The sequence below is a fragment of the Centropristis striata genome, chromosome 2 (genome assembly GCF_030273125.1).
Source record: "Centropristis striata isolate RG_2023a ecotype Rhode Island chromosome 2, C.striata_1.0, whole genome shotgun sequence".
Lineage (NCBI taxonomy): Eukaryota > Metazoa > Chordata > Actinopteri > Perciformes > Serranidae > Centropristis > Centropristis striata.
The window spans coordinates 29583753-29608760 of record NC_081518.1 but is presented as its reverse complement, the minus strand read 5'-3'; the positions used below and the strand labels follow the sequence as shown (position 1 = coordinate 29608760).

The window sequence follows — 25008 nt, the reverse complement described above, 5'->3', positions numbered from 1 at the left end:
CTGCCAGTGAGATGGTCCTCCCCCCAAAAAACACCCTGTGTATGTGGACCAAACTTACCGTTTCAGTAAGCGTCACTCTCTAGTGGCCTCAGTAGTTATGAAGAAAGTGAAGATAAAAGTTTAAAGCTGAGGCAGAATTGAGAAAAAAGAGTATAAAGAACAACAAAGTCCACTTCAACTCTTTGACTTAACTTCTGTGTGTAGCTACACTGTAAAAAAACAAAAACATTGTAATTTACAGTAAAATGCTGGCAGCTGTGGTTGCCAGAATATCACTGTGAAAAATACAGTGAGAATATATCAGACATTACAGTACGATTTTGCTGTATGGTGAAAGTTTTTTACTTTAAAGTGAAATGTAGACATCAGCAAAATCTGTAATTAAGACAGAATAATCCAGTGCTTGTGCCTTTTTTTTTCATTTATTCATCCAAAACATTATATGGTAAAACTGTATGTTTTCTACATTTTATGACATTAAAAATTTAAGTTTTACTTTTTCATGATTTATGGTAATTCAATATGTCTACTATGGTGTTATACAATTTTAGATTTGATGGTTTATTTCTGTTGCAATTTGACAGCGTAACTGTAATTTCTACAAACATTTTTTACAGTGAACTTCTATGTTGTTTCACATCACAAACATACCAACCTCCCTTCTGGTAGTTGTGTCCATTTATAGAACTTTTAAACTATCTTTTTCTACGCCAAACCATGCACATTTTTCTCTCACCTTAAGCAAGCAGCTTAATACCTAAAATTAACTAAACTGTCACAATGTATGCATGTAGGTGCAAGGACATTTTGATCTCCAGCAATCCCTAATTTTGAAGAAGAGAAGAAACTCTTGTGGTATTTGAGGGAACAAAAGACTTTTGTGTCGTGTGTCTGCAGGACTTTCTGCTGATGGTACGACTGTATCTTCTTGTGCTGGAGCTCTGATAATTGAAATCAACACAAAATCGTTTATGTTCCAATAACTGCTTAGAAAATAGATTTATATGTCAGGGAACTCACAAACTAAATGCAACATTCCAAAATTTCACTTTGACTTTCATGGAAACACAGATTGGGGCAGATTCTGCTCTGATTGCACTGTTTCTTCTTTGTGTTTCCATTTTACTGGCAAACAACAAAGTAGTTGTATGTTACATTTTTATTTATTTCAGTAAACACCGTGGAATTCAGCTTTTCCTCCACTTTGTTTAAACCAGTTTTTATGCCTGAACCCGCTCTGTGCTCGTGTCTCTGTGTGATGGTTGTCTCTGGTTGGCGCTGCTGTCTGTCCTTCAGGACTCTTCAGGAGTGTTGTGACGTTTCTGCAGCTCCAGCTCTCAGTGCCTGACGTCCTGTCTGAGAGCGTGCTGCACCATTTGTCATATTTGAAGAATTCTTGTTTTTCTCCACCTGGAGTTCTGCTGCAGGTTTTCTTCTCCTCGTCTCACTGACAGACACCGAGAGACGCTGAACGGTGAAAGACAAACAAATAGTTTCATGTCTGCAGTTTGTTCTCTTGTTTTTTTAGTGTCCAGGTTTATCTGGAATAAACACAGGAGAAAAAACAAACTAAGTAGACTGTATGAGCAGTACGAACAGAAACTAACCTCACAAAGAAAAATATCTTAAATATGTCAACACAAAAATTAATTTATATAAATAATTACATTTTTAAATATCACGAGCTGTCCCCACATGTGCAGCTGTTTCCTGAGGAGGACAGAAACAGTCTGCTGTCTGTCTCCTGTCAGCAGACGGTTTCTGTCTCCGGCCGTCAGTCGTCTCGGCTCCTCTCTGAAGCTGTGAATATTTCAGCAGTGAGCTGCAGGTTCTGGGTCAGTGTGTCAGTGTGTGATCTGTGACAGACTGCAGGGAGCTGAGAGAGGAGGAGGAGGAGGAGGAGATGAGGAGCAGCTGATCTCAGAGCAGCTTCAGTGACAACATTAGACACAGATAATGTCACATCTGAAGCTCAAATTCTAGTGTATAAAGACACATGGAGGGTCACAGATCCAGGGTCAGATCTCGACAAACAAGAAGAAATACACAGTGACTACAAAATACATAAAATTAACTGTGAAAAATATGCATCTTCTTGGTTTCATGATTTTCTTTTCTTTGTCAGAAGATCACAAGTTATCAAAGTGTCAACAGCCTTACTGTATAATGTAAGTATTGCATTAGAAAATCTGTGTTAAAATGGAAAAATGAATCAATAAAACTTCCTCAATTGTGCAAAAAACTTTTTATCCTGAGGAGCTTTTTGCCTCTGTCGAAAAATATTTTCTGCTCAATGTGATATGGAAACACCTTTACTGGATAAGGTCTGATAAAGTGAATATTCAACTGATATGACTCATCAGCTGTTTCCTGACGGTGTCTTCCTGGATGTTTTATTAATTTGTCTTTGTCTCTTGACAGCATGAAACATAAAATACCAGCTGACATGAAACAACAATTAATACTTTAGATCTCTCTCCGGTTCTCTTGTAAAAGCCAAGATGGCTGTGGAAATGTTTTGTTTCCGTTTAACAACTTCTACTTTCTTCTTGTCTGTTTACTGGCAGACTACAGACATGTGTAGCCTGTAGCGCCACCTTCTGACCTTCTGACCTTCTGACCAAACGGTGCTGTGAATGAGTCTATTCGCTCCAAACCAGCTGATGGAAACATGACTTAATTCTGTCATGACCGGGCTCAAGGGAGATTACAAAAACGGGAGAGACGCAGTGCATAGCTGATATAAAAATAGATTTATTTAAATAAAGTAACATAACCTAAAGTAACACATGCATGAGGTGTGTACGTCAGTGGTTTCAGTTAGGTACATGTGGTTGTATTCACCATGAAAGGTAAAGTGTTGTGAAGTAAAAGTAAATGAAACAGGATTTTTAAGATTTTACTGATCACTTTTAAAGCTTGTTAAAGTCTGGCCCAAAAGCCCTTGTGCATGTTGTTTGAACAGTATATTATGCAGAGGATGTGCAGCTTAGCTACTGTACGTCTCCCCCTGAATGTATTGACTCTACAGTCATTGCGTGGCCTCCGCTTCGGCCCACAATCTGTTACTGTGCAGGCAAATAGACCCTTTCATTGCAAACATTTTGTCAGCAGCAAAAGCACAATAGTTGGGCGTAGGGATGGGCGTTTGGAAGAAACCTGCCAACTTGATTATCTATACCGTTCGCAATCAATTCATCGATTAATCGCTGCATGTATACATGCGCAAAATAAAAAATATATACACAGTACTATGCAAATCCTGTTTTGATAACAGACACTTTTATTTTGAAAGGACTCAAAGAGACTTCCTGGTGATCATTTGTCGTGGCAATTTTAACAACTGCACTAAATTAATCGGTGAGCTGGCCAAACACAAAGCACTCAATACTCTGTTCAGCAAGTTTTATTAGCACATTTGTATTCCATACACCACACAATTCCGAATGGCTTTTTTACAATACAACAAAGTCCCGTACACCGTTCGACTTATGACTGTTGCACTTTTCAGCATTGGCTCTTCAGCAAGACTCAATGTGGCCCTATCTTCCTCCCCTATACAACACCTCAGGACAGAGCCCCCTAATCTACATGTTCCCCTCAGTCATGGTGTTATCAGAGTTAAGGCCCATATCAAATAGGTCGCCGCCTACTTCTTGTACCACCATGACAGGAAGTACCAAATTTCCTACACACATTAAACTAACGTTAACTCAACTGACTGTCAAGGAGTTCAATGTTATATGTTTTAGCCTCCGAAGAGGCATGAGGTTAGTTTTTTTGTCACATTATAACCTGGTGACAGCCTGACTCCCTGACAGCTGAGCATTGTGTGTTTGTGCGTGTGTGTGTTTTTGTGTGTGTGTTGAAGCTGAAGCAACTTCTCTTCCTGCAGCCTGGAGTTGAAAAGGGCAGACCTAATGAATATTCTAATCTGGCCTAGATTCCATGATAAAGCCTTGTAGGTGCCTGATGACAATGCCTATTACCATGTCTTTGAAATATGAAGTGCATGTGTGTGTGTGTGTGTGTGTGTGTGTGTAGGCAGGATTAATTTTTGGAGGCAGTCAAAGGTCGCTGTAGATAAACAACGTGGAAACACGGAGCGAGTGTTTTTCTGCTGATGAGGGTTTTTGCATCTGCATTATTAAATCAAGTTGTTTTCCAGGTCAAACAGCTTCTGATGATCAATGAAATCAACCACGTCATTTATTTTACCTTCTTCTTCTTCTTCTTCTTCTTCTTCTTCTTCTTCTTCTGGAGTGTGAGCAGATTGTGTGCTCCTCGCTCAGGTTTTCAAAGTGCTACCACATCATATGTGTATCTGACACCATCAGGAGCAGCTCCAGGAAAGGGGATATGTTATTTATTTAAAAACAGTGTTTACAAAGTGCTTTGACAGAGCAACTAGAGATGTTCCGATACGATGTTCTGACTGCATGCAGGTCTTTAAGCATACACGAAATGTGTTCCTTAACTGCCTCGTATAATTTGGGCAGGGCCGTTTCAGAGATATATTTATGACCTGGTAAACAGCATTAGAAATAAATTAAAAATAAGGTTAATAAATGAATAGATTTCTGGCTCAGTCTGACTCTCGTGATGTCTACAGCTGATGTGCTCACGTATGCTCACTGTGTGAATGTGGACTGTGCTCACATACGCTCACTGTGTGGACGTGGACATTTATCAAACGAGCGTAGAAATGAGCACAGATCTGAGTGTACATTTCGTCTTTTGACAGGGTTCACGTGTGATTTATCAAACAATCGAATCTCACCAATCACAGCGTAAGAATGATCGGCTGTTGAGAAATGTGGCGGCTCGAAACAAGCGGCATTTAAATACCACGCCCTAATATATACCTGATTTAGAAGGCTCGCCTCAAGAGTTTACGACACCCGAAGGGCACAAAAGACATGTTAAATAGCAAAATGCACCGTTACAAATAACAACAGGAGGAAATAGACATTTTACAGAAATACGCAGCGATGAAGGTTTATGAAATTAAAGTTCAGTGGATATTTTACATTCGGACCACAGACTTTAATGTTTTCACATATTTTTGGTTGCAGCCAGGAGATAAACAATGTTTGAAAGTAAGTTTTAATCCTAAAAGAAGAGGAATTTCTCAGAGGCAGAAAGTGAAACGCTGACGTCCAACAGCTGCAACACAACAAACTGGTTTTGTTTGGCAGCATAAAAATTGAAAAGGAAGGAAGAAAATCAGTGGTGCTGTCAGCAGAGTAGCAGTGGACCATTAAACTCCCGGTGAGGTTGGAATATTTAATTTATACATCATGAGCCTAATAGCCTATATAATATCCAAATATTGTTATTATTATGATGGAGAGATATTATTCACTACTTTACATTTAGTAGAATTCTGTCCCAGCGCTGACTGGAAATGTTTCTATTGGGGCACAACTGCTGGTGAAAGAGACACTGACGATCCGGTGTCCGAGCTGGATAACGGTAAATACCAGAAGACTACAACATTTTATAGCCTCGTCTAGCTTCTGTTTAAAGAATTTCACGGTCGCAGGGTGTATTTATTTTTAATGATGTTTTAATGATAAATGATGTAACCTAAACATGTTTTGCTTTGTCACCATTAAAAAACAAAACACGGCAGAGTTGTATCAGCTCCAGGCGTCGATACAATAGTCTAAGAACAATTCTCCGACTCAGATGTGTGGACTTAACGCTGACTTCAATTTACGTACACGAGCTGAGAGCAGACGTCTTATCGTTCCCTCAGCTCACGTCCAAATTGATAAATACCGAGCCCTGCGTAGAAATGATCGTGCGCCCACTATAGGCTGACTTTCTGTCGTACGCTTGTTTGATAAATGAGGGCCACTGTTTGGATGTAGACTGTGCTCACATACGTTCACTGTGTGGCCGTTGACTGTGTGTGTATACGAACACAGAACATTAATTAATATTAGTCCCTGACTGATCTGCTGGTCTGATTGTGGAGGTTTAAACCTGCTGCACTGCGTCTCTCTGATCTCTGAAGACACACTTACTGGATCTTTGCACTTAAAAAAATCAAGCAGCACCAGCTCAACACAAGTACGCATCAGATTAAGACTTATTCACACTCTAACACATTTACACTTTGCTACTTGGATAAATGCAATGATGTGTAAAAAGGAGGCAAACTGTGCTCAGCTTCAACACTTTCTGGGCGTGTTGGCACAATGATATAATGAGTGAATTGGACCTAATGACAGGCAGACAGCAGCTTCAGGTGATATGCATGAAATTCATGGAGCTATCATCGGCTGCAATCCATTCTTTGTGAGTCTGCTCCTGAGTTTGTTAGCATGCAGAAGTTACTGCAGATAAACCTGAATAAATAAATGTTTCTCTGTACAACCAGAGGACCGGCTGCTCTTCTCTCTGAGCTGAATCACCTGCTGGGGCCCTAAGGGGACAGGCGCCGCGTCCCCGTGTGCAAACAGGTCACTGCAATCCATCAAGGTCACCTTTTCCTTCTTTAGTTCATAATAAACTGTTTATGTTGAAGTATTTCCTGGACAGATTGAGGACAAACTGCCGTCAGTCATAGTCACAAAGATGTTTATTTATTTATTATTTATTTATTTTTCCACTTTGTCCTCTTTGTCCCTGAGGACTCAGCTGGAGGAACACTGACAATTTAAACGGGATTTTCCGCAAGCTGAAGGAGCAGCAGCACAATTTCCTTTCCGGTGGGTGAAAAACTATTAGAAGTGACCCGAAAGAAGCCAGCAGAGGAAAAACACAAAATATTCTCTGTAAATTCAGATGGGATACTCAGTGTTTAAGGACTTAAAAATAAAGATAACTTAAACATTGAGGATGTCTCAGGAATAATTTAGAACGAGAAACTTTTTTTCTCTGAGGCAGAACTAAATGGATGTAGTCTGGCTCTTAGAACCAGTTCTGACCTTTGAAACCTGTTCACCTTCTCCAGTCGGACAAAAAGAGACAAGTCGATTATTTAATCCAGTGCAGAAATTTAAGAAAGAATAAGAATGAAAACACAAGAAGAGACTTTTAAAACTTTACGTCTCCTCCTGTGAGTGAAATCTCAGGTGACTGAAGGACTGAAGAAGGAGACGCAGCACTGCAGGTCTGCTCCACAGGTTGCAGGCATGTGTGTGTGTGTTTGTGTGTGTGTGTGTGTGTGTGTGCGTGTGTGTGTGTGTGATGGCAGACGACCAGATGGCTGATGGGAGGAGACGTGAGGAGAGGTGAAGTGAACCAGAGGGCAGAGCTGAATGAAAAACAGAAATAGCTTGTGTTCTGTCAGAATCTGATCTCTTTTAAAAGATTAAAACATGATAAATGTGTGAATCCTGCAATTTATCTGAAAAACTCAAAATCACAGAATTCAGAGACACAGTTTCATAGTTTAACAAAACTGTTGAATAAGTCGTTAAGTTGGAAAACACAATGTTAACAAGCTTTAAGTGCGGTCAGTCTGTTAAACTTTTATTTTTTAAACTTCAAATTTTTAGCGTTGTCATTATTATTTTTGTTATGATAACTCCTGTCTTTAAAATGTTGATACTCATAACAAAGGCAAACATTATTATCATTATTAGTATTATTTTTATTGTGCTGCACACACACACACACACACACACACACACACACACACACACAAACAAACACACACACACAGATGGGCCGAGTGAGCCAAGCGTCACCAGAGGACCGAGTGACTGCGGCCCCGACAGATTTTGGCCCCGCGACCGCCTTGGGGCCCCGCGGCGTCCTGGAGAGCTGCCAGACGACTCGCTGCATCACGACTCGTCATGCTGATGACGAGTAGCAGACTGAAGCAGAGACTCTGGTCCTCTCAGAGTTTCTTTGACTCTTTCCTGTGATAAAATGTCACCATTTTACAACCAACCAAATCTCCAACTTGAACAATCGTCTGTCAGGACCCATAGACTCCTATGAGCGTTTAGTACACATGTGATTATACAGACATGTACGGTTCACTGCTGTAAAAAAAGCTCCAGTTTCTGTGAATTTAGGTACAAAACCACTGAGCTAGGTTTAGCGCAGAAACCTTCCTGGTTATGCTCTAAAAGAGTTTAAAGAGGAGATAAATTATGGAAATGCTGGAACGTAAGTTATGTAAAAAGTGGTTTACTTTTGTTTTCACCTGGGACATGAACCCGTTCTCCACCGTTTGTTCTGTCCTAACTTAAACCCTTTTATGCCTAACCTGCTGCAGATCTGTATAAAATAAAGGTTAAATCTCTTTCTTTCCTTCTCTCTGTCTTGCAGGTTTGTCAGCAGTTGTGAAGAAAACACACACATGTAAGTCCACTGTTTCTTTTCTTTTTAATCAGCTGTGTGTTGGATGGGAATGTCTGGTTTATAAAGCGTCTGAAATGAACACGATGAGGTGCAGAGAGGTTTTGAGTGTCTGAGCCTTGATGATTTGTGTGTGTGTGTGTGTGTGTGTGTGTGTGTGTTTCAAGACAAAGGAAAATGATCATATGTGAGTCATATCAAATGATTTTTTTTCTCGTACATTTGTGAATTTTTTTCTTTTAAATTCATGATTTTTTTCTCTTGTAAATTTGTAACTTTTTTCTTGTAAATTTGAGAAATTTTTTTCTTGCTTATTTGGGATTTTTTCTTGTAAATTTCAGATTTTTTTTCTAATGGTAAATGGGGTGCACTTATATAGCCATTTTATCCAAAGCACTTTACACTACACACTACGCTTATTCACCCATTCACAAACAGATTCATACTGGGAATTCATTCACACACCGATGAACGCAGCATCAGGACCAATTTAGGGTTCAGTATCTTGCTCAAGGGGGGTGATCCCTTAGACACAGTTTCTCAAAAAGACTGATTGATTTTAATAAGTTCCATTCACCTGGATCGCATCAGGGCAGAAAAAGTAAAACTGTATCACTGGAGCTGCAGAACATTACTTCTAGTAATATGTGTGAAGTTACCCCTTTACAGGTTTCATGTGAGCTGAAACATTTTCTCTGGATGAGTTTTTAATGCGGCTGTGGTGCTCTGAAATGTGATGTTCTGCTCGTTAGAACCAGTTTGTGCAGAGGATGGATGTGTGGCGGGGGACGCTGCCAGAGCCCGTCTCTCTCATTAGAGCTGATAAGGATGGGTAATGAATGTGAGATGTGGTGTGTGCGTGGGCTGAACGCTGCTCCTCCAGGCACTGCGGAGGCTGTTTCCAAACAACTCGTAACGTGCTGCTGCGAGTCTATTGACGGGCTCTGACGAGGGGAGGCGGGGAGCTCGCCGCCAGCCGACCAGCCTCTCCAAGCGTAAACCGTCCCCCTGTTCTGCCAATTTTGGGGAAGAATGAAGCTCCTGCTGCTCCTCAGTTAGTCTCTCAGCTGGCAGGAGCCGCTCCGCCTGCAGCCTCTTGTCTTCAGCAGCCTCTGATTTGCTCTGTTTTCAGCCTTAATCGTCGTCCTCAGTCTCATGAAGCAGAGTGGGATGTTAGCTGGAGCTGCTCTTCAGCTCTTTCACTGATCTCCCTTCAGCTCTTTAAGGGAGTTTTCTGTGTTCGTCCTCTGCTGCAGCCTGGGAGCAGAAGCTGTGATACAGCAACATGTTCTCACAACAAGATCTCCAACCTGAAGGACAGAACAGCTTGTCTGTCAGAAACACACAAAACCGCACGAATGAGAGTTAAAAATAGCGCCATTACATCCTTAAACAAACAAACCCAGGACTTTCAACAGGAGAGGTAAAATGACCAAAAACTTACAAAAAATGACAAAAAAGACATGAAAAAGCTGTAAAATTAACAAAAAAGACACAAAATTACAAAAAAGATAGAAATGGTTAAAAAAAGACACAAAATGACCAAAAAGTTACAAAAAAGATACAAAATTACAAAAAGGCATAACAATGCTGTAAAAATGAACAAAACATACACAAAATTAGAGCCTAACAGTTCCTGGTTAGGCTCTAAAAGACAGTTTAAAGAGGAAATAAATGATGTAAATGCTGGAAGTGAAGTAGTTAGGGGGAAGACGTGACTACTGGAAGTGACATAGTTCAGTAAAAACGTGATGCAGGAAGTTAAGAGATGTTTGAATCACAGTTAAAGTAACAGCTTCTTGTTTTTTTACTGTTGGATATGTGTTTAATAATCATTTAAGTGAACATATTGTATCGAAAGTATCCCACTGGACTCTGTGCTGACAGATCGGAATCAGGGACATCCCTAAAGAAAAGGGTTATTTAAACTAACAAGACTTCAATCAGTCATAGGCATCCTACAATATTTTGACGAACTTGTGACAAAGCAATGTGATGTTAAAATGCAGTCAGTTCTCCTCAATCTGCATGAAATATTAAAACTTTAGACCTTCAAATTACGTGCATATAATATGCCAATCTGCCCTCTAGAAGCCGTAGTAATTGTGAATTACGGCGAGGCGGAGTATAAAGCACAAAGTGTCAGTTAGGGTGGGAGGGAGGGGAGGTGGATGGGTCAAACAAACCAGGATGGAAAATGACCAAAAAGTTACAAAATAAGACACAAAATTACAAAAAAAGACATAAAATGACCAAAAAAATTACGAAATGAGACACAAAATTAGGGAAAAAAATTTGGAGCCTAACCAGGAACTGTTTAGCCCTAAACCTAGCTCAGTGGTTTTGTAGCAGAAATTCAACCAAACTGCAGCTTTTTCTTCCAGCAGTGAACCTTACCATGTGTTTAGAAATGCTCATACACTCTAAGAAATTATTCAAGGAACCTGTAAATGTGACAGTAATATATAGGTATGCATACTAATAAAAATGTTGAATATCATCATGATGAGTATTTGAGTTGACTACATCAAAATTCATTAGTACTCCAACAGGAATCTTCGTGTAAAATATCCATATTTAAATTAAGTTTACTTAATATTTAACTCACAGATTATATGGTTTAAATATTTTCCAGATGGTTAACATAATATTTTAGTTACATTTACTCAATTTATGTGGTAATTGAGTAATAGCACTAGTAATGGTAATTTACTCATGTTTTGTTTAACAGATTTGAGAGCTTTCAAGTCAACTCAATATTTTTAAGTGTAAAAATGTTGCAATGATTAAATAAAGTCATGTGCAGTATTATTTTTTTGAGTGTATGAGTGGTTTTGTGTGGTTCTGACAGACGACCTGTTCTGTCGTTCAGGTTGAGATCTTGTTGGATCTTTCGGATCATTTCTATTTTCCATTATATCAAATCGCATTTTTGATACTTTGTGGACTCAGATGGTTTTCGTTGTCTCATTAATTGGCTGCAAGATGACTTCTGTTATATGAGCCAATCGAAGGACGACAAACTTTTACTGAAATAGTGATGAGCATTGAATGAACCGCTGAAGTGTTTTACTTTAATTTCTTTATTTGAATAATTGTGTGTTTTTTCTGTTTAAGCTGGTGCAGTGATGACAGAAATGACTGTATGTGTGTGTGTGTGTGTGTGTGTGTGTGTGTGTGTGTGTGTGTGTCTTTAGCCTGCTGGCAGAGGAACGGAGCGCTGTGATTGGTGGAAACGTTTCTGCTGAAGCTCAACTTTTTCTGTGGTTTCTTGTTGTGTCATTTTTTTTCTTCTGCGGTTGTTTTATTCCTCGTCGTATTTCTCATTTCACACCTCCTTCCTTCCTCTTCACACCTCCACCCTCCCTTCTTTCTTTGAACTGTTTGTGTATGTGTGTGTGTGACAACAGGAGGCGGGTCAAACCGAGTGTCCGTCATAATGCTGCCTGTTTGTTCTGCTAGACGTAGTGAGTAATATTAATCTGAGAGGATCTCACCCTGTTTCCTCCAGCAGCTCAGACACGAGGCTGAGAGGGAGGAAAAGATTTCTGAGGAGAAACATATTTAGAAAACAAGATGAAGGCTGCAGCTGCTTCACCTTTCAGAGCTGTTCTATGGAATCAGCACAATCATGGCTACAAATGGGAACAACTCAAACATTTATTTGTACAGAATAACACAGTTAGAATGACAGAAATCAGAAAAACATTGAATTTCGCTGATATTTTTTAATTTTTAAAATTTGACTAAAATGGAATTTATATACATACACATTGACAAGTGCCCACAAGTGTCACAAATAAATAAATGACCAAAAATACACATAATGACTAAAAGAAGACACGAAAAGACCAAAAAAGACACAAAAAGACAAAAAAAAACCCCACAAAATGACCGAAAAGACACAAAAGACAAAAAGAGACACAAAAATCACTCACTTCCGGGGAGTGTATGGCGCGAGTGTATGGCGCGATTGTCTGCCGCTGCTCTCCATGAGACCTGTATCACTCCTGCTGCTGCTCCTCTCTGCTGTCTGAGAGACCTGTATTACTGTGTTTGTTTGTTGCTGTCACTGCTGTTTTGAGCACTTGGACTTCAGCTCACTCTGCCTTCTTCTGTCAGAGCTCGGTGTATTCTACAGCCAAAGAAAGGGCAGTTTCAACAGCCAACAAGTTACCTGTGGGAAGTCTGGCTTGCCAGCTCCCTCACCTCATTTGGGCTGCTCTCCTCCACCCTAGGATTTTGGGCGGTCAGCTATGAAGATCCCCGGCTCGCTCACATGGATTCTTTTTACCTAGATCATCACCTCCTCCATATTCAACCCAGTGGCATCGCTACTCCAGTACACAACGGCAGAACTCTTCAAACTGCAACTCCGATTCGCTGAGCCGTCACCGGCGCTACACCTTCGACTAGATGAAGCTTGTCCGATCCTTCTGGTCCTCCTTTCAACAATCTCAAAAGAAATCTTCTCGGACAGCTGATCACAGCCCGCTAGCTTACCCAGCTAGGTTGGCTAGCGTCAAACCCACTAACAGCATCAGCTTCGAGCTATTCAACACCACTCGCTCTCCAACAAAGGTCTGCTACTGTACGATCTCATCACCAATCGTAAGTACGATTTCTTCTGCTTAACTGAGACATGGCAGCAGACTAATGACTATTCTCAGCTCAACCAAACGGCTCCGCCAGGGTTTGTTTACATCTGTCAACCCCGTGCGGTGGTCTCGCGATAATTTACAACGAGAAGTGGAAGGTCTCATCTGTCACTGTACCTTCCCATGTCTCCTTTGAATCAATCTCACTACAAATTAACGGACCAACCCCCACTATTTTAACCACAGTCTACCGTCCTCTTCACTGTGTTCCATCCAATTTGTCCATTTCTGTTCAAAACCGGTGTCTTTCAGTGCCCACTTAACAACATCCAGAACCAACCCGCCTCGTTCCATCTGCTTCCGTAACACCAAGAACATTGATTTACCCACTCTCACGAATAAACTGGACATCCTCCCCCATAGAGGCAAGGATTTGTTTTCTCACTTGACACCTGGGGTAGTGGGTGTGGTTGTGTTTGTGTGTGTGTGTGTGTGGGCGGAGTGTCTGTCTGTGTGTGTGTGTGGCTGAATGATTGCTGAATGAATATCACCTGCACCTGCCTGTGAATCCTTTTGTCTGGTACAGAGAATTGCATAAGGAGGCAACTTCCCTGCATGAGTCATTGGTGGAAATAGTACCTGAGGTGGAAAAGGATAAACAAAAGGTGTGGTTTGCAAGCATCAATAAATACAACAAAGGATTTATTGAGGATGTGACACAGTGGTTCTCTGAATCTAAGAGACCAGTCTCAGGATATGCTCTGGAACCTATAAAGGTGATTCCAAGTGAAGACAGGGGGCCGTATGCGGTTCAGACCATGTTGGGATTGACTGTTAACGGGCCAATGTTTGGTGAAGCAGAATTGGAACAACCCAGCATCACTGCTAACTGCATCTCTGTGGTGAAATTAGATGAACTGTGGAAGCAGCAGTTTCAACTCAACTTCCCTGAATGCAGCCATTAAGAGCAACTGGGTCCACCCAGAGAAGATGGCCAGTTTATGGAAATGGTGGCTGTTAAGCTGGTGGATGGTCACTACACCATTGGTTTACCTTTAAAAAGGGGAAATATGTGCATGCCTGATAACCGCAAGTTAGCAGAACAACGTGCCTTGAATTTGAAGAGCAGGTTCCAGAAGGATTCCATGCAGACTACACCACCTTTATGCAAAACATCATTACCTGCGATTATGCTGAAAAAGTGCCTGTGGAAGATCTGGCATGTAATGATGGCAAAACCTGGTATATTCTACATCATGGTGTATACCATCCGAAAAAGAAGAAGAAGATCAGAGTGGTGCTTGATTGTGCTGCATCATTCCAGGGTACATCACTGAACACACAGCTGCTGCAGGGACCTGATCTTACAAGTTCATTGATTGGAGTCATAGCCAGATTCAGAAAAGAACCCATCGTTTTGATGGCAGATATTGAGGCCATGTATCAGCAGGTGCGTGTGCCAGCTGAAGACTGTGACTTGCTGAGGTTTCTCTGGTGGCCAGGTGGGGATTTCTCCCAACCTATGGAAGAGTACAGGATGTGTGTGCATCTCTTTGGGGCAACCTCATTGCCAAGCTGTGCAAACTTTGCTCTGTGAAAGTGCGCAGAGGACAAGAGCAACTCCTACAGTCAGCAGGTCGTGGACACCATCATGCACAGCTTTTATGTAGATGATTGTCTTGTCTCTGTGCCCTCTGAGTCTGAGGCTGTTGCTCTCTACCACAATCTTCGAGCCATTTGTGCCAGAGGTGGCTTTCAGCTAAAGAAGTGGATAAGTAACACTCGGAATGTGTTGGCTGCAATTCCTGAAGAGCAGAGGGCAGTGGATGTACAGGAGATGGATCTGGACCATGGCACACTTCCTGTTGATAGAGTTCTGGGAGTGCAATGGTGTGTGCCATCAGATGCATTCAAGTTCAGGATTTCAATCCAAGAACAACCTTTGACCCGTTGAGGGATCTTATCTGTGGTCAGTTCCATTTACGATCCACTTGGAGTGCTTGTGCCAGTGGTGCTGAAGGCCAAACTAATCCTACAGGTTCTGTGTAGGAGAGGCTTTGGGTGGGATGATCTGGTAGCTGAACCCATTGCACAGGAGTGGACAAATTGGAAACAGGAGCTCCATCTACTGGAGGATTTCAAGGTCAGAAGATGTTTCGTTTCAAGCCTGTGGACTTTGGTACTGTAGCTTCTGCCCAATGGAGAGCTGTGCAGCACCCTTGTCATGGGAAAGTCAAGGGTGGTTCCCTTAAAACCAATTATGATTCCCAGACTGGAGCTAACAGCAGTGGTAGTTGCATCACGCATGGACATATTGTGGACAAGGGAGCTGCAGATGCCATTGCTTGACTCTGTTTTTTGGACTGACAGCACCTCAGTGCTAAAGTACATCAAGAATGAGACCTCTAGATTCAGAACATTTGTAGCCATTTGTTGAGTCTCTGGAAGAAGAGGAAGGAGGTCAAGGCACTGCTGTTACACTCAAAGACATGTGAGAGGGAGCAGAAGGATGTTCTAAGCAAGGAACTGCAGAGTGTCAAAGACTCTTTCCATGTTTCTCTCACTGTGGAGGAGTTAAGAGAGGCAGAGTTGGAGATAATTGGATCTTGCCAACAGAAAAGATACCCATAGGAGTTTTCCAGCCTCCTAAAAAATCAGCCTGTGAAACAGACGAGCCATACAAACTTCACCCAGTACTTGATAATGGCACATTGATAGTCGGTTTGGAGGTTCAGTAGGGCAGCAATGCCCGAAGAATCAAAGCATCCTGTCATATTGGCCAAAGACCTGCATATTTCTGACCTCATTCTAAGACATATACACACTGAAGTTGGCCATGGTGGAAGAACCCACACGTTGGCAAGGCTATGCCAGAAATACTGGATCGTTGGGGCCAGTGTGGCTGTATGAAAAATCTTGGTCAAGTTTGTTGTCTGCCGACGGGTTCTGGCAGTGCCAGCCAGCCAACAGATGGCAGATTTGCCACGTAACAGGATTTCTCCAGATGAACCACCGTTCACCTCAGTGGGGGTTGATTACTTTGATCCATTTAAAGTGAAACATGGAAGATCAAAAGTGAAAAGATATGGAGTGATATTCACCTATTTAGCTCTAAGAGCTGTGCATATTGAAGTAGCTGCATCATTGGAGACTGATTCCTTCATCAACACCCTATGTTGCTTCATGGCAAGAATAGGCCAAGTCAAGGAACTCTGCTCAGACAACGGAACCAACTTTGTTGGCACTGATCGAGTTGAAAAGATCCTTGGAACAATGGATTCAGACTCAGTTCCGTGATGAACTCCTACATAAAGGAATAAAGTGGAAGTTCAATCCTCCAGGTGGTTCCCATCATGGGGGAGCCTGGGAGAGATTAATTCATTCAATCAATCAGAAAAGTCCTCAACTCCACTTTGAGAGTACAAACTTTGGATGAAGACGGCCTCCACACTGTGCTGTGTGAAATCGAAGCTATCCTCAATAGCAGACCAATAACAAAGGTATCTGCAGATCCTAATGACCTGGAGGCTCTGATTCCTAACCATCTTCTCCGCCTCAAAGGTCAGCCATCTTTTCCACCTGGTGTTTTCCAGAAGGACGACTTGTATGCTGTGCGTAGATGGAAACAAATCCAGTATATGTCCAACCTGTTCTGGAAAAGATGGACAAAGGAGTACCTACCGCAGCTTCAGGAGCACCAAAAATGGAACCAGATCAAGCGCAATATTGTTCTAGGAGACATTGTGCTTGTTGTGGATGACTCTGCACCCCGCAACTCTTGGATTATGGGGAGAGTTGTCAAGGTTGTTCAAGATAAAAGAGGACTTGTTTGACAAGCAAAGATCAAGACCAGGACAAGCTGTCTGGACAGGCCTGTCACCAAGTTGTGTCTGCTTCAGGAAGCGGAGGACATCTGATGGGATTACTTGTTGACATGACTTGTTTGACATGACTTGACTTTGAATATGACTTGTGGCACAGACCACACTCTGTCTAGGCTCTGAAAGTTCTAGAACCTCTGGCCTAGTGACACTTAAAGACACATGAAGAACCTGCTCATTCAAGGACTTTGAAAATGAACTATTCTTATATCTGCAAAAAGAAAAAGGAAAAAAAATCTAATGTTCTTCTTTGATTTGATGTATTTTGCATTGAATTTTTCCATGCTGCTACTATTGTTCAGTTATTATTATGTTATAATAATTAGGGGCCGGAATGTAGAGGCAGGGATTTGTTTTCTCACTTGACACCTGGGGTAGTGGGTGTGGGCGGAGTGTCTGTGTGTGTGTGTGTGTGTGTGTGTGGCTGAATGATTGCTGAATGAATATCACCTGCACCTGCATGTGAATCCTTTTGTCTGGTACAGAGAGAGGGTGAGGTGGGGTGCCGATACTTCTGTTGACCGCAAAAGGCTAATTTATTCCATCATAGTCTAGTCCATGTAGTCCTACGAATCCACTTGCATATCTGTATGTTATTTTTACTGAAAGGGTAAAATAAATCCCTCAAACTGCAGTAATGACTTCATGTTGCATCCTTGGACTCAGCACCTCAGACAGAGCCCCTGCTTTCACCTGTCAGGGATTAATTTGGTTTTTTGATAGTCACACAACATCCCCAGTACAGAAAACTTTTCCACTCCCGATGAACTGGTTTCCCTCTACAATGACGAACTAACCAGTGCACTCTATCCAGCCTCCTATCCTCACCCTTCTCTCCTTTTTCCAGTTTTCAACTCCCAACTGTTGCTGATATTTCTAGATAAATTAAAAAATCAAAATCATCCACCTGTCTGCTTGATCCAATACCTACCAACCTCGTTAAAGCCTGTCTACCTTCTCTGTCCTGCTTAATAACTATGATCATCCAGTCTTCTCTCACCTCCGGTCTTGTCCCAGCATCTTTCAAAACGGCGGCATTAACCCCTATCCTCAAAAAGCCTGGAACTGATCACAATAATCTCGACAATCTCAGACCAATCTCAAAACCTCAATTTCTCTCGAAAACACTGAAAAGAGTAGTTGCAGCTCAGGTTCACTCTCACATCTCTAACAATACTCTCTGGGGGGGACTTCCGGGTCACAGATGGAGTAGACGTGCTTCCCTCGAGCTCCCGCTTAACTTTGCATACAAATCGGTTTCAGAGCCTCATTTGCTCATGCAATCGAACTGAACCAAACAATTAACGCACAGAGAACCTATTTTCTCCCAAAAAACACAAAAATGGCTGCGAAATCCAACAGAAAGAAGGACTCATCCGCCCCCGTCCCGGCCCCGGCCTTGGCCTCGGCCTCGGCCTCGACCTCGACCCAGGCCTCCCCAGCCCCTGCTTCCACCCAAGACATCATGGCTAACATGACGAGGCTCCTCGAGCAGCATAAAGAAGCCCTCTCACTTGAATTCAAGTCGGCTATTACACCACTGGAACAGAAACTAGACTTTGTTCAAGCCACGGTCACCGACCACGAGCACCGCCTGTCCTCACTTGAGGAGAACGCTAACCAACTTAGCGACCAAGTTGGGATGCTACAGGCTAAGTGTGAGGCTATGGAAGAGGGCTACGCTAAGCTCAAGGCTAAAACCATCGATCTTGAGTCCCGTTGCCGCCGCAATAATATAAGAATAGTCGGCCTACCGGAATCCATTGAAGGCACACAGCCTACGACATTTTTCTCCGAGTTGCTGGTAGACATTCTCGGCGAAGGGACCCTCCATGCACCTCCAGAGCTCAACCGTGCCCACAGAGCCCTCACAGCAAAACCAGCCCCGGGGTCCAGGCCTAGAGTGGTAATCGCCCGTGTTCACCACTACAAAATCAAGGAAACGATCATCCAGGAGGCCAGACGAAGAAGAGGTGAGCTGTCTTACATGGGGAAACCGGTGGCGATATTCGAGGACTACTGCCCCGAGGTCATCGAACAGCGGACGGCGTACCGGGGGGTGATGTCGAAGCTGTACCAACAAGGCCTGAAGCCATTACTGTTGTACCCAGCTAGGCTACAGATCACAACTAAAGACGGGAGGAAAAAGATGTTCACATCGGTGGAGGATGCTGAGGCTTTCGTGACACGCAGCGATAATGCACCACACTCACCAGCCGGGGAAAAGCGGTAACTCACTCAGGGTGGCCGATGCTAGAGTAAAGCTGCTATCTTCATATTGACATGACAAGCTAATGTTTACAATGAATGTTGCTTTCGCTTTCCCTGTTTACACCTAGTAGGCCTTACATAGCACTTTGAATGTATAATATAATCTAAACATATGTTCCACGTTTCTCTGGACTGTCTTTACAATGATGCTTTTGTACACTCGGCTGCCGTGTAGTGGGTAGCTACGGCAATAACATTTTCACATGGCTACTATGGGGGCCGCCATATTGTTTACACAGAGACTGTTTCATACTGTTGCGTAGCAACGGAGACGTGTGACTGTGAACTCAGCCACCACACGCTGCACTTGGCTGAGGCTCCCCACAACTCCAGAAAGATAGTTTCTATTTAATTTTGAGGCACCTCAGATCTTTACTTCTGGTTACTTATTATTATTTTGACTAACAATACTCTCTTCGATTCTTGACTATTAACTATTCTCATCCTTCTTGACCTCACCGCAGCTTTCGACACCATCTCTCACATCACCCTTCTTGACAGACTTGCTTCAATCGGCTTCACTGGCACCTCCCTCTCCTGGTTCAATTCATATCTCTCTGGTCGCCCTCAGTTTGTCCTCAGGGCTCTGTCTTGGGCCCCCTCCTCTTCATTATCTACCTTCTCCCTCTTGTTCACATCTTCAGAAAATTTGGCATTAATTTCCACTGCTACGCTAATGACACCCAGCTCTATCTCTCCTCCAAGCCCCATTCAGTCCTTCCACCCTCATCCCCATCCTGACTGTCTCACTGAAGTTAAATCCTTGTTCACTCATAACTTTCTCAAACTCAAACAAAATAGCAATAAAACTGAAGTTCTCCTTGTTGGCTCCAAATCTACCCTGGCCAAGTCTGACCACCTCACAATAACAATTGACAACTCCATAGTCCCTCCCCCCCGAGTAAAGAGCCTGGGTGTCATCCTCGACAGCACTCTTTAATTTGAATCTCATATCAACAATATCACCTGATCAGCCTATTTCCACCTGTGCAACACCAACCGTCTCCATCTGTCTCTTACACCTAACACTACCGCCATCCTTGTAAATGCCCTGATTACCTCCCATATAGACTTCTGCAATTCCCTCCTTTCTGGTCTACCTCTCAAGCTTCTCCATAAACTCCAACTTGTCCAGAACTTAGCCGCCCGGATCATCACCAGAACCCCCTCCATAAATCATATCGCACATGTCATTTAACAACTGCACTGTCTACCTGTAAAAATACAGCATCGATTACAAGATACTATTTCTCACTTTCAAAGCTCTTCATCACCTCGCACCTTCGTACCTTTATGATCTCCTTCACACCTACACACCCTCCAGGACCCTCCGCTCCTCCTCCTCCATGCTCCTCACTACTCCTCCTGTCCGCTTCTCTACAATGGGGTCCAGAGCTTTTAGCCAGGCAGCCCCCCGTCTCTGGAACTCTCTCCCACAAACCATCCGTGACATTACCTCTCTCTCCACCTTCAAATCACAGCTCAAAACTCACTTGTTTAGATTAGCCTTTTCTGTTTGACCTTACCATCCTCATTTCTGTTCTGTTTGTTGTTTTTATGTAGTTGTTTGTTTTTATGTAGCTGATTGTGTTCTTGTTTTTATCTAATGTTTTTTGCTGTGTTTGTAAGGTGACCTTGCAGTGTGACGTGAAAGGCCCATAAATAAAATGTATTATTATTATTATTATTATTATTATTAAAATTACCAAAAAAAAAAGACACAAAATGACTCCAAAACACTAAAACACCCAAAACATACTAAAGACATGAAATCCAACCAAAAACCAAAGTAAACCCCCCCCCCCCCCCTTTCTCAGTTTAGTTTCCTGTTTTTTGTTTTGTTACTTGTTATGTTATGTAACTGTTGTTTTGCCCATATATGTTTGCATGTTTTTATACATACAGGAGCATTAACTATTAATCACTTAATTGATCATCATCGATCGTTGTTACAGATGCTCCACTAGGCATGTTCCATCCCTCGACTCAACACACATTTATGTGAAAATCTTTGAGATTATTACTTTAAAAAACTCTAAAACAAATAAAAATCTGACAATTGAAATTCATGCAATAATTAAATGGAAGTGTCATATCAAGGAGTTTATAAATCTTAAAAAATAAAAACATATGGATATATTCTGGTTAATTTACATGACTGTGACCTCCCCTCTCTCTTGATTGGCTGACAGCCGTGTCAATCAGGGGAGGGCGGGCTGATGACGTCACAGTCACATGGATCCTCATGTGGTGCAGCGAGCAGCAGATGATGACAGAGCTGAGCGAGATACACACACACACACACACACTCTCTCTCTCTCACACACACTCTGCTCCTCCATGAGTCCGGATTATAAATATGTATTTTGTGATTTCTGCCATGAAAGGTGAGTTACAATAACTCTCTCTTAATATTATAATGTTTGTGTCTGTATGTGTAATGATCCACTCTGAAGCTTGAGACAGACTTTGATGTTAAAATTATCTTCATGATTTTATTCTCGACTCAAACTTTGTTTCTGAGCTGCACACAGAGACGTGTGTGTGTGTGTGTGTGTGTGTGTGTGTGTGTGTGTGTGTGTGTGTGTGTGTGTATGTATGTGTTTGCTGAGGAGCTGCATGTGTTTGTGTTGTTGTGTTTACTGTGCAGGAGGAAACTCGACTCTCTCACTTGGTGTGTAGAGACTCTATTCCTGGAGCTGTCAGTCAGATGAACTGACTGTACAGGAATGTGATCTGAGAGCTGCTGAAACATGCATTATGATGAGGATGATGATGGTGATGATGATGTGGTTATAAATCTGTGTGAGGGGAATGAAATGTGACAGTTTGAGTAGATACAGTGAGAGCTGGTGGTCAGGATAAAATATGGGGACGTTTGATATTTATTTTGTCATTTAAAACAACCAGAAAGACACACAATGACTTAAAAAAGACACAAAATTACCAAAAAAGACACAAAATGACTTTAAAAAAGACACAATGACAAAAAAGAAACAAAATTGATTAAAAAAGACACAAAATGACTTAAAAAAGACACAAAATGATTTTAAAAAGACACCAAATGACTAAAAAAGACACAAATTGACAAAAAAAAACACAGTTAATAAAAAATACACAAAAAGACTAAAGAATGACAGAAAATACACACAATTACCAAAAAAGACACAAAATTACCCAAAAAAGACAAAAGACTAAAAAAGACACATTACCCAAAAAAGAGACCAAATGACCAAAAAGGAGACCCAAAATGACTAAAGAATCACCAAAAACCATAAACTGACGACAAAAACACACAAAAAGACTAAAATAAGACACAAAATAACAAGAAATACACAAAATGACTATAGAAATACACAAAATGACTAAAAAAGACACAAAATGACAAAATAAAAGTTTTAACAGAAAATGTATAAAGAATTAAAAGAGATTTTGGAAATGTGTGTTTGTTTTAAACACCTGTGGCGAAAAAATTGGCAGATAAACTTCATTGTCATAGCAACAACATATCAGGCTCAGGGCCAGAAATGACTCTGGATGATGGTTTCTGACCCTCCTGTCCTGGCTCTGAACCTCTGGCTCTGGAGGTCCAGCTGCTCAGGGAGTCTCTGAGGGGTTCTGGATCAGGGTTTTGGGGGATGGAGCCAGAAAGTCGGGGGTGTGCTGTGTTCCTGGTGGTGAATGTGTCTCTTGTCCGTCCTCTGTCCCTCTGATCCTCAGAGACGCTGACAGGCTGCAGACTTGTGTCCTCCAGGAGATGTGACATTTTTTTTTTGAGGTGGTCAGTGTGTCACATTATAAAGTGTTTTAGTGATAAAGTGCTGTTGCAGCGCCCTCTGCTGGCCGACCCAGAGAACAGCCTCTTCTCTCTAAGCAGGAGAAGCTCAGACAGGATGTTGGTTTTCTCAAATATTCTGATCATATTCAGAATGAAACAGATTCAAACCTCTTTCTGGTGCTTGTTGTTTATTAGTTATTTGTCTCATCTGTGTTGATAATATTCATGTTAGTTGCTGTGTTGTCTGAATGAACCTGAGATCAATGGAGTGTGTTTCTGGTTTGTTGGTTTTGCAGCTTGTTGTGTGTTTTCTTTAATGTCCTGATATCTCGGCTGCTATCTGACGTTTCTTTGCTGATCACATCAGTTTATTTACCACTTCTTCATCATCTGAAGATTTTTGCATCACATTACCTCCACGTAACCAGCCTCAAGACTCTCAGACAGCTGGAACTTCAAAGTTTTTGTTTGAATGGAAGAAATCTGTAACATCTTTGGTAAATGTTGCAGAAAAGTCTACCCTCAGATCCTCGTCTACCTGCTGAATGAAGCGTGAAGGATGAGCTGGAAATACTCATAATTGTTTCTTGGGCATTGCTGCAGAAATTTTCAGCACATTTTTGGAATTTTCTAACATTTTTACTGTCTTTCCTGCAGCTTCTTTTTGCACCAATGTTCTCATGACTCTGCTCTCCTTTATGCTGTCTGATAAAGAAAGTTTTGGGGACCAATGAGAGACAAAAGAAAGACACAAAATGACTAAAAAGACACAAAATGATGAAAAAGATACAAAATGACCAAAAAAGACACAAAATGTTTAAAAAAATACACAAACTGCTTAAAAAAAGACACAAAATGACTAAAAAGACACACAATGACTAAAAAAGACACAAAATGACCAAAAAGACACAAAATGTCAAATAAGACTGACTGAATGTGTTTTAATAAAGCTGTCATGATGGGACGATAGGTTGTGTCATCTTGGATCATGATTTCAAAAAAAGCTATTGTAAGATTTATGTTGAATTGCCACAAACGTGATAATGTCTCAGCAGGACAGAGCTGCAACTTCAGGTGAACTGTCTGCAGTTTTTCCACCAACTGGAACATTAATTTGACCTCTTCTTTTGATGTTCAGTTCCAGTTTCTGACATATTTTTATGATTATCAGGTGAACATTGTAAATCGCAGTTATTTTGGCGAGGAAATTGTGTCTCATGTTTCTCCTTCAGGAATAAACTTTTCATTCATTCAGACAATTCAAACCTGTATTTTCTAGGTGTGTGTGTGTGTGTGTTAAAGCTGTCTGGTGCAGCGTCACAGACTGTGAGAAAGCTCTGCAGGAAGCGGTTAGCCAGCCTGTTATGTCACAGGATTACAACAGCCGGCAGATTATTTAACTGCTCTCTGCAGGAAGGGGGTGGGGGGGGGGTGACATCACTGGTGACAACACAGCGATAGCCACTGAAACATGTGCAGAAAAGGCTGGAAATGGCGACTTCTTTTACCTTGTTGTGCAGCTGTTGAACGTGTCTTCTTCATAATGTTACGGCTGAATGATGAGGTGATGCAGAGAGTCAGGAGGCAGACAGAGGGAGGTGGAGAGGAGAGGAGGAGGGGAGGCTGAGGGGCTTGGAGGTCAGACAGACCTCCTGACTCCAGCAGGAGGAGACCAGACAGCCATGAGAGCAATCACACACCAGCTTCAGTGAAGAGAAAACTGTTTCAGGGCTGTTTTTTACATTCTCCTCTCTGTGTCCTCAGGTTTCACTGCAATATATAAAATCTCTATAAATCTATTAATCCTGCAGCTCTGTGGGATCAGCACAATCAGAACAACTCAAACATGTCTTCGTGCAGATAACACAGTTAGAAAATCAGAAAAAAGGTGAATTTCCCTGATAAATTATTTTTTTAAATATAATAAAATGGAATGTATATATAGATAACTTTCCAAGTGCCCACAAGTGCCAGGAATGTTGTAAAAAATGACCAAAAAAGACACAAAAAGACCAAGAAAGACATAAGATAACCAAAATAAAAAAAATACCAAATCAAGACATGAAATAAAAAAAAAATAACATTTAAAAAAAAAACATAACATTTCCCAAAATTACCAAAAACTGTAAAATTACCAAAAAGTCCACACATTGCACAT

General features: G+C 41.6%; 1 protein-coding gene across 1 annotated transcript in view; it reads left to right on the top strand.

Moving 5' to 3' along the window:
- The first annotated feature begins 21369 nt into the window (after positions 1 to 21369).
- LOC131983615 (nuclear receptor ROR-alpha A-like) overlaps positions 21370 to 25008 on the top strand; it is a 28816-nt gene continuing 25177 nt past the window's right edge. Inside the window, exon 1 of the mRNA XM_059348373.1 lies at positions 21370 to 21459. Within this exon, the coding sequence (XP_059204356.1) occupies positions 21432 to 21459 (28 nt within the window). The 5' untranslated portion in view covers positions 21370 to 21431. The remainder of the gene's footprint in view (positions 21460 to 25008) is intronic.